This window comes from Bombus vancouverensis, chromosome 3 (genome assembly GCF_051014615.1).
Source record: "Bombus vancouverensis nearcticus chromosome 3, iyBomVanc1_principal, whole genome shotgun sequence".
Lineage (NCBI taxonomy): Eukaryota > Metazoa > Arthropoda > Insecta > Hymenoptera > Apidae > Bombus > Bombus vancouverensis.
The window spans coordinates 21,144,723-21,155,000 of record NC_134913.1 but is presented as its reverse complement, the minus strand read 5'-3'; the positions used below and the strand labels follow the sequence as shown (position 1 = coordinate 21,155,000).

General features: G+C 46.3%; 1 protein-coding gene across 3 annotated transcripts in view; it reads right to left on the bottom strand.

Moving 5' to 3' along the window:
• N (neurogenic locus Notch protein) overlaps positions 1–10,278 on the bottom strand; it is a 183,331-nt gene that overhangs the window by 2,305 nt on the left and 170,748 nt on the right. For all 3 annotated transcript variants that reach the window (XM_076617457.1, XM_033335495.2, XM_076617458.1), the window contains 5 exons: positions 4,524–5,067; positions 3,629–4,159; positions 3,001–3,233; positions 993–2,838; positions 1–889 (listed from right to left, as the gene is read on the bottom strand). The exon at positions 1–889 is cut by the window's left edge and continues 895 nt beyond it. In XM_076617457.1, coding sequence (XP_076473572.1) covers positions 1–889; positions 993–2,838; positions 3,001–3,233; positions 3,629–4,159; positions 4,524–5,067 — 4,043 coding nt within the window. The remainder of the gene's footprint in view (positions 890–992; positions 2,839–3,000; positions 3,234–3,628; positions 4,160–4,523; positions 5,068–10,278) is intronic.

The window sequence follows — 10,278 nt, the reverse complement described above, 5'->3', positions numbered from 1 at the left end:
ATCCGTAATGGCGGTGTGATCGCTGGCGTATCCAGGTTCTATCGCTCTCATCCTCTTCGAAGGTGGTAAATCCGACTCGTCGTCCGACCATTGTTGCGCCCGTCCATTCCCTACATCAAGATCCATGCAATTCACCGACGGTTGTTTGTTCAAGTTTCTCATTTCTTGACCATCTGGACCTCGTCTTCTCGATCTACGACGCTGTCCGCTTCCGCTGTTGGTGCGTAAAAAACCTTCTGGGAACCAAGTGACACCCACCGCTCGTTTCCTTTGCGCCGTGACCAGCACACCGACCAACAATCCTCCAAGTACCACGATCACGATACCGATGAAAACGTACTTGTAGTTGGTTGGAGCGTCCGGGTACTCTGGACCCTGTGGCCCCACGACCCCTCGCACTTGTTCGATCGGGAAGTTGCGAGATAAGGAGTGTTTGGACGCGGTGGCTGCCAGATATTCCGCCGCTTCGTTAGCTGATGGGAAACACACTGCTCCTTGGGTAACGGTACATTTTCTGTTGTCGATCTCCAAATAGGCGATTACACCACTTTGCGTGTTTGTGTAGATGGTGGTCGGTCGACCAAAGAAGTTGGTACGCATACCGGGGTCTCTTTCTCTCTTCCAGGGATATATCATATCGTTGCCGAGTTCGTCTTGCTTTACTCTTAAAGTGGTTCTCAATTCGTGACCGATGTCTCTGAGAAATGCGACCACGTTGGAGCGGAATGTCTGCATGTCCATCCTTACCACTACTGAAATCACACCTTCTGCCAATGATGGCGGTTCCCTGTCACAATCCAGACCGTCCCAATTACATTCCTCGTTGTTGCAGCCATAATCGCAGTGCCCGTTGGCGTAGTGTTTGCGACAGTAAGCGTCATAGATAGGACTGTAGAAATGAGAAAAGGGATCGAACAAGATTATTATATTATTATTATTACGATAAGACAGATGTACGCGTACAAGTATCTGAATGATATTGTAATACTTACTTGCACGGTGCCAATTTCCTTTCGCAGTCCCTTCCATCGAACAAACACTGGGCATTGTTGCAAACCTCGTCGCAAACGTCGTTCATGAAAACGTCCCAACAGTTGATAGGAGCAGTGCAATTACGCCACGGATTAATACCCAAGGAACAGTCATTTCCGTCGAAGTTGCAAGCGTATCTGTTACATTCCTCGTCACAATGGTGGTTACCAGACTTCTCCTCGCATCTGTTCTCAATGCATTTTTTTCTCTCCAATTCCAAATCAAGATCATACGCGTTCATGGTTTTCGGGATGTTGGAGCTCGGACTGCCAAAGATACCTCCTCCGTAGTTAGGATCGTAAATTTCGCAGTTCTTACCGGTCCACTTGGGCGGGCAATCGCAAGCGTAATCGCCAAGAAGGTTTTTGCAAACGGCATTGGATTGTTGGCACGGATTACTGGCGCATTCGTCTCTGGCGTCTATCTCGCAGTGTGTTCCGGTCGTTCCAGGGGGACAATAACATCTGTATCCAACGTCAGTTTCGGCCACTCTGCAAGTACCGCCATTCAAGCAAGGCTCTCTGTCGCAATAGGAGCCGGCGAATTCGCAATTGTTTCCGTAATAGTCACTAGGGCAGAGACAAGTGTGTCCAGCTTGCTTCGCGGTGCAAACGCCTCCATTTTGACACGGTGAGCTGTCGCAGAAGTTCACTTTCACCTCGCAGTGGCGTCCCATGTAGCCAGGTTTGCAGTTGCAGTGATAGTTGTTGACTAATTGCACACAATCCTGAGTCCCTGGCGAAGAACAAGGATTGGACAAGCACTCGTTGATGTCACCCTCGCATCTAGGTCCCACGAAGCCTGGAGGACATTTGCATTCGAATCCGCCGACTTTGTCGGTACAGGTACCATTGTTGTGGCAAGTGCCGACAGCACAGTCGTCCACGTTCAGCTCGCATATGAAGCCTAAAGTACCAGGAGGACAGGAGCAACTGAAGTTACTGATCAGATCGTGACACGTGCCGCCGTTCTGGCAAGGATTAGGTCGGCAATCGTCCACGTTAAGCTCGCAATTTTGCCCTTGGAAACCTTTCGTACACTGACACTGATAAGATCCAACGAGATCCTTGCAAGTAGCACCGTTTTGACACGGGGCAGAGTCACACTCGTTGACTTCTTCTTGACAATAAGAACCTGTGTATCCTTCTAGGCAGTGACAACGGTGACTATTACCTATGTCCTCGCAAGTGCCGTTATTACACAGATTTTTCTCCGGCACTCCTTTCCTTATAGCCGCGTCTTTGCAAGAAACCATCTCAACGTCGCAGACTTTGCCGGTCCAACCAGGAGAACAATTACATTGGTACTTATTTTTGTGCTGGACGCAGGTAGCCTGGTTCTCGCAAGGATTATCCGCACACCAATCGACATACTGATCGCATCTGGCTCCGGTATATCCGTAAGGGCAGTGGCAAGTGTAATACTGAACGTGGTCGTGACAGGTGGCTCCATTCAGACAGGGCAAACTGTCGCATTCGTTGATGCGATACTGGCAGTTTGAACCGGTGTAACCAGGTTTGCAGACACACGTATAGTTGTTGATGCCGTCGATGCATTTACCGCCATTCATGCAGCTACTGTCGGTGCAATCTTCGTCGTTGGTTTGACAATTTATACCGGAGAATCCGAGTTGACATTGACAAGTGTACGAGTTTACGTATTCTTTGCAGATTGCACCGTTTTGACATGGTTGTGACAAACATTCGTCTACATCGATCTCGCAGTGTTTGCCACTGAAGCCATCTACGCAGAGACAGGTATAGTCGCCGATACCGTCCAGACACGTGCCGCCATTCTGACAGGGAACTGGAAATGATAAATAGACATAGTGCTTAGATTGGCGTGTACTTGGACGATTAATATACATAGTATTATAAATATATACTTGTATATTATATATAATATTATAAATATGTAATACTATAATAAATACCTATGTAACGATATAGGTTAATACTCGATACTTACAGGAGGCGCAGTCATCGGTGTTAATGATACAGTCCCGACCTTCGTAGCCCTTTGCACAAAGGCACTGGTACGAGCCATTGGTGTTTCTGCAGGTAGCACCGTTTCTGCATGGAGAGGTCATTACACACTCGTCGACGTCCTCGTCGCAGAGTCTGCCAGTGTAACCGACCGTGCATGTGCAGGCGAAATCGAGGAAATTTGAGGATGGTGAACACTTGGCGCCATGAAGACATCTGTGATTCGAAAGCAGAGATAACAGGTGATACGTTATAACGATAAGAGGATAATAGGATAATGGATTATAAAACATTTTCTTTTTTTTTCTTTTTTCAAATATACGCGTCGGATAATCGTTCGATTCTACACTTTTATATCAGTTATTTCTTGAAAAATCGTCTATATACATAGTTGATTAGGAAAATATCTTGCCGCTTGGCCCTTTTTTCATATTATTCCAAGGTTTCGTACCGTACTCCAATTTCAAAGGATAGTTTTGCCGAGAGAAATTCATGAAAATCGACTACCTTTAGACAAGGAGGTGGTGTCCGTTATGCAAAGAAGAATGTGGCGTCGTTCGAAGAAAAGAAGGTGGGAAAAATTTAATGAAGTGAAACAGTGAAATTCGTACTTGTTAGGTGAACAAGGATCTAGCTTGTCCTCGCAGTTCCTGCCCGTGTGTGGCAATTCGCAAACGCATTTATAATCGTTGACGAGGTCGATGCAAGAACCGCCGTTCTGGCAAGGATTGTCCGCGCAATCGTCGATATTTGTCTCGCAATTAGTACCAGCGTATCCAGCTAGGCACTTGCAGCTGTATCCATTGAGATGGTCGTTGCAAGTGCCACCGTGTTGACAAGGATTCGAGCCGCATTCGTCGATGTCAGCCTCGCATCTCTTGCCTCCATAACCGGGCAAACAGTGGCAGATAAACTGGTTGACACCGTCCTCGCAAGTGCCGCCGTTCACGCAAGGATTGCTGGCGCATTCGTCCACGTCGCTTAAACATCTAGCGTCGTAGTAACCACGAGGACAATCGCACCGGAAGCCATTTATCAAATCTATGCACCGTCCGCCGTTGGCGCAGGGATTGCTGGCGCACTCGTTGATATCCGTTTCACAGTGTTGACCGGTGAATCCCGGCTCGCACTCGCACGAGTATCTGAAAGAAAACATACCGTGTCCACTGAGGATACGATTAACTCTTACCGTCCACCGTTTATTCCGCTACAAAATTTTGAAACACGCAACGTCGACACGTTTCGCGAAGATACGTTTAAACGACTGTAACTGACAGACAGAACGTAACGACAGAAACTGTAAAACGCGCATCGCCCATCGAAATTAAAAGTAGGCGCGAATTAACGCATCGGTAAAACAAGAGTCGTCAATGTTGTATTAAAGTTGCGGTTAAAATGGGCAAAACACACACGGCGGTAGAATCGTGCGTTTCAAATCGATTGCGATCGCGGTAAGCCGCCAACACCCGATAAACGATCCCCATAACTAACGAACCATGGGCTCACCTATTGATCCCGTCGATACACTTGGCTCCGTTTCTACATGGATTGCTATAACATTCGTTCACGTTCACCTCGCAGTTTGTTCCAGACGTGCCAGGTCTACAAATACATTGGTAACCATTAATACGGTCTTCGCACCTTCCTCCAAATTGGCAGGGATTGCTCTCGCACTCGTCGATCTGCGTCTGACACAGTTTGCCGGTGAATCCTGGGAAGCAATTGCAGCTGAAGCTGTTCTCGCCATCGATGCAAGTGCCGCTGTGGCAAGGATTGGATTGGCAGTCGTTGATGTTGGTTTCGCAGGATGCTCCGGTGAATCCTGGCGGGCAGTCGCACGTGTACTTGGCTATAGAATCCTGACAGATACCGCCGTTCTTGCACGGTGACGAGGCGCAGTCGTCTATATTGATTTGACAGTGAGAACCAGCAAATCCGTTGGCACAGTTGCATTTAAAGGAATTGATCAGGTCGGTGCAGACGCCTCTGTTCAGGCATGGCTTTGCCGCGCACTCGTCGATGTCGATCTCGCACTGGGTGCCAGTGAAACCTGAAACAACGGCGAACGAAATTATTCTCCCGATACGAGCTATATTCGACATAATATCTCTGTATATGATACGAACTTTTGTCAAATTTTTCGGTTACGAAGTGTATTATCGGAGAGTGTGTTACAAGGAGAGTGTTACAAGGCGGATGAGCTTGTAAGCTGCGGGTATGAATCTCGCGTGTTTTATGTAATTAATTGTTAATAAATCGTTTGATTATCTCTCAAAGGTTCGCTTTCATCTTTGAGTATAATTGGAACTAATATACATCCACATGTACGTGCAATGATTTTTTCGTATATAGCGCGACTCGCGAAATTACGAATATCGCGGAGCAGGCGAACCGAGTCGTAAGACAGACAGGATCAGCCTTTCGATTTTACCTTCGATACATCTTCGATTAGACGCGGCAATCGAGAAGGGGCACCGAACCCGGATCAACCAGATAAACGACCACCGCTAATTGCGTCTATGATCGATCGACTCTTTGCGTTTTTTTTTTTTTTTGCTCTCGCCTTCTTATACGCCGTCTAACGCCGATGATGTCGATAATCGTGTCAATTATCGACAGTAATAACAACTGACCGACGATGAACAAGTTTTAACAACGAATAACTCACCCATCTCATTCGATTTTCTTCAGCTTAACGTCAACTTGGCTTTAACGCTGCTGCATCGAAGATACTGCTTCGCGTTCTAAGGTAATTGAATGAAAATATTTAAACCAACCGATTGGGATGAAATGTCAGGCGAAAAAATATGACGACGCTGAAATACAAGCAGCAAAATGCGAAAGGTACGAGATCTTCTGATAATCAATCTTACGATGATCGTTTGATATATCTTTTACAAAAGTATTCCTGTATAGAAGAAGAAAGAAAGTCGACGACGTCTACTGTAATACAATTTCCGCTGATTTCAGACGCGATCCAAATGGTCTGGCCGCTTAATTGGCGCGGAGTTCATTTAGAAGAATAAGCCAGGGAATTGAGTAACGGATCGTAAGCGCGACTATCGAGAAATTCTTTGGCCGTATACGGCTGGCTAGCGATGACTTCTCAATGGGAGAAAGTTATCGTTCGAGATACTTGGCCTTCCGCGTTACAAGGATTCGATCGAACAGAGCGCGAATGCCGCGTCAGACAAAACTGAACGGCGGAATCGCTGCTGCGGACGAATCTATTTTCGCCATATACGCCAAAGAGGAGAAAGCTACTTGACGTTGTACGCAACGTTTTTGGTTTATCGAAAAACAAAAGGATATAAAAATTTGCCACTGTCCGATGAATGGCCGTTGAAGTCTAATCCATAGTTAGATGCAAATTTATCATCTTGTGTCGTCAAAGTAAAGTAAAGTATGTATATACATATGTATATTCGTATTGTAGAAATAAAAAAAGGCTATATGATTATAGCACCTTGAATACGAATACGACGTTGTAAATTCCATCGGTTGTTCGCGGAAACGTCGCTGCCGTTCGTCAACCGGATGACGCACGGATTTTTATCGTATTCGCATTAATATTTCTCTGTCTGTTTTTCCATTCGGACAATGATGCGGCTAATTCAGCTGTGAACGCACGTACGCTGTACACGGTGGCATATCCTCGTCGTTTCCTCTCGAATCTTTAGTATCGATACAAGTAGGCAACGAATTTACGCGCATCATGAATCATTAAGCAGCGTGCACTGATTTTTCTTCTTGGAGCATTCTCGTATCGCACTGTGTTTGTCTGTTTCGATCTTGTTTTAAAGGACTTGTCGCCATTAATACGATCGGCTTTTCTCTGTGATCTTCGCACCCATGTGTTACGGGACGAGAATTTAAAGACTCGAAGAGAATAAACTGTTAAAAGCGAAAAGCGAGGAACGACGGAAGAGTGCGAATGTGGTGGCACGATGTGGTCGCGTCGCACCAATTTTCCATCGTTCGCTTGTTCGTTCGTTGGTTCGTGCAAACGGCCTGGAAAGGGAAAAAGGCGTACAACGATGATAGAATTGGTCGAATGCAATTTGGGTTCGGCGAGAAGCAGAGAAGGCGAGAATCGAATCCGCGCCGTTCGCGGTCGTTCGTGTCCGTGCTGGCAACTCCCACGTTTAGCCAGGCGTGTTCGGATAATTGTAATCTATTGCCTCGCCGCGTCGCGCCTTGCCGCGCCGCTGTTCTCCAACCAGCCTACGCGCATTGATAAACTATGCGAAAGCCAAGACACGGCTCGCGGATCCACTATCCACTATCCACTATCCACGATCCATCCTCTTCCAATCCCTTCGTTCAGCATCGAGAGCGCCTCTCACCTCTCTTGCTCCTTCTCTTCCCTCCTTTTTCCTTCTGCATCTATATGCTTTTACGTTTAGCTTCGAACGAACGCTTAACGAACGTGAATACGAATCCACGGACACGAAAGTATACCGTCTTAATAGCGTATAGTGGAACGCGAGCTCAACGTGTTATCCTATTCGCTTAGATTTCAGAATCAGAGGGAGGAAGAACTTTTAATGAAACGTCACTTGTAAAATTATCGGCCGTCGATCGGATACTTTTCTACGTGATAGATTTTACTTGGAAGAGAAATTGTCTTGTCTAGAAATAAAATGTTCGCTTTATAAACCGTAGCGAAAAAGGAAAATTAACCAACGATACGATGCAACGAACGATTTGCGGAATAAGATTTTCTCCGACAAAATCTTGACGAACGAAGCTTTCGTTATGTCCAAAACTGCTATTTTAAGCCGAATCAACAAGAATCAACAACTTTCTTCCTTTACACGATCCTAGTTAGCCGAGTACATATTCTACGTCACGCAGTTGCTTTAGACGCGCGTTCACCTACGTGACAGAGGATTCGTGCAACTGGATCTCGATGTCGTATACGTTATACGTAATATAAATACGTTAACAGTCGTCTTGGATGGTGCGCGCGAATTCCACGTGGGACGTAATCGATGCGTGAGGTAACAAAGTGCATCGTGCGCGTTATTAATCAACAACAGCCGCCACCACCCATCGAGCGTGCGTTCGCGTCCTACGCGAAACGCTTTTACCTTTTACCACCATCGAATATCGCTACGAAATGGCTCGCGAATCCTTTTCCAACGAGCGATCGATGATTTTCTAATTTAAATGCGCGTTGCTTCGTTTCTCTGCTTCCTACGTACATACATGCATGTATGTATGTATTTGCAGACCGTGTTCCGAGTCACGCTGAATATGTATCGCTGTACCGAGCCTGGTATCGGTCGATTACTAGCATCGAGGAAGCGAACAAACAGCAGCTTCAAAGATGCCGCTTGGCATTCGGCTAATGGGCTTAATGGTTATAACGTTAATGCGCATCGAAAGCCATTGTTATTGGCAATCCGTGATACGAGACGAAAACTCATCGATGCCTTGGATCGCGTAACGTTGAAGCAAGCGCGTTACACAGGTATTTTGTAATCGCATCTTAGATTTTAGAATGTGTAACGAGAGTATGCTAAGGGTCGATTTTTCAAACAATACGGTTGATATCGTAAGAATCAGTGACACTGGTATAAGTGGCAGATGTAGAATGCGTAGGTGTTTTCGCAGAAAGAGGGAGAGAGAGAAAGAGAGAGAGGAGAAAAAAAGGCAATTTGCTGTTGCTCGAGATATGCGCTTGTACACTGCGATGCTGGCGAGATCGACGACGCCCATAAAACACATCGTTGGCATTACCGTGCGAACACGGAATCCTTTGAAGATCCATATCGAGAGCAGAGTCATTCGGATGTTCAAGTTTGGGCGAATAATCGACAAAATGGTGGAAACGTTGAAAACGCTGGTTTGCGACGAATCCTTGGACGATGGCACGGCGGGCTGACGACTTGGCTCGAGAACAAGCCTGATCCATGTTTGGTTTAATTATGGAAGAGAGCCCGCGTCACGGAATCCACGCGTTAAAGAGAAATTCTTCTCTCGGTCCCAATCAACCTCGTTCCTTGCCTCGTTTGCGAATATTCGCAAGAATTTCTCGCGTTTCTCCAAGATCGACGTACAAGCAGAAAATGTTGCTCCGAAGATGTTAACGAGATAAATGAGAGGAAATAAAGGCAAGTCGATAGGAAAGATACGGGAATTTTGTTTCGGACGCTCCGGTAATTTAACGTTATTTTATGGAGAGAAAAGGTCGAGGTTAGGCCTGAATTATTTAGGCAAAGAGACATACTTTCCATCATTTTGGTATTTTAATTGTCGCGCATCGAATAAAAAGAAATTTCGACGAGTAGTCGCTCGACCCATTTCCATTGCTTACAACGGAACGTGTACGAAGGTTTGTTTTCTGCGTTGCTGTGTTTCTGTGTTGCTGGTCGCGTTTTCGTTTCGTCTCTCGAATTCTCGATCAACGTAACTGGAGCAGAAACCAAGTCTCTACCAACGAAGGCAGCCGTAACGACGGTGGGTCGATATAATAAGACGAGTGTTTCGAGTTTCGAGTTTCCAGTGATCAAAGTGGCTGGCCTGGCGAGCATCTTAGGGTCAAAGGTTGAGTTGCACGGAAGAAAAGAAGCGATAGACGGCGAGCACCTGCGAGAGGCCGGATGATTTTCGCGATTAACGGTCGCGACTGCAGCAGTCTCTCAGCTACCTGAACGAGAGAGAGAGAGAGAGAGAGAGAGAAGAGGGAGGGAGAAGGAGAGTCGTCCGCTTCGATCGTCCTCGGCGATGACGTTAATGCAGGCGACGCGACGTAACGACGAGTCGCAGGGCAGGTGAATCGCCGCCGGTGACCGCGTTGTTCTTCACCGAATCGAACGAAAAGAAGATCTGATCGGATATCTCATCGACGGAATGAGAGAAGGAGATGCGCGAGGATGGCTGTTTCCTCGTCGAAAGACTTGGTTAAGGTTAAGCGAACGAAACGTGCTGTAATAAATTTTCCTTCGAATCGCAATCTCGGATGGTGCTGCTGTGGTAATTGTTTTGCAATTCCTTTTTCGGTCGTACATATCTAAGAAATTTTGCGGAATAACTGTAGAAGAAACGGTGGAAAGCAAGCTTCGAGTACGCGCAACGTATACGCATTCGCGTTTTTCATTTGCTATTTGCCTAATGCCTGGCACAGATGTACCACGCGTACAGTATCGCGGAGAAAAATGACGGCAATAGCCGTACCTCTTTTTCTATGAAAACACGCCCTCCAGTCTGTCGTATATCCGGCACAGTTAACCGTAAATCCTCTCCAACATTTCCC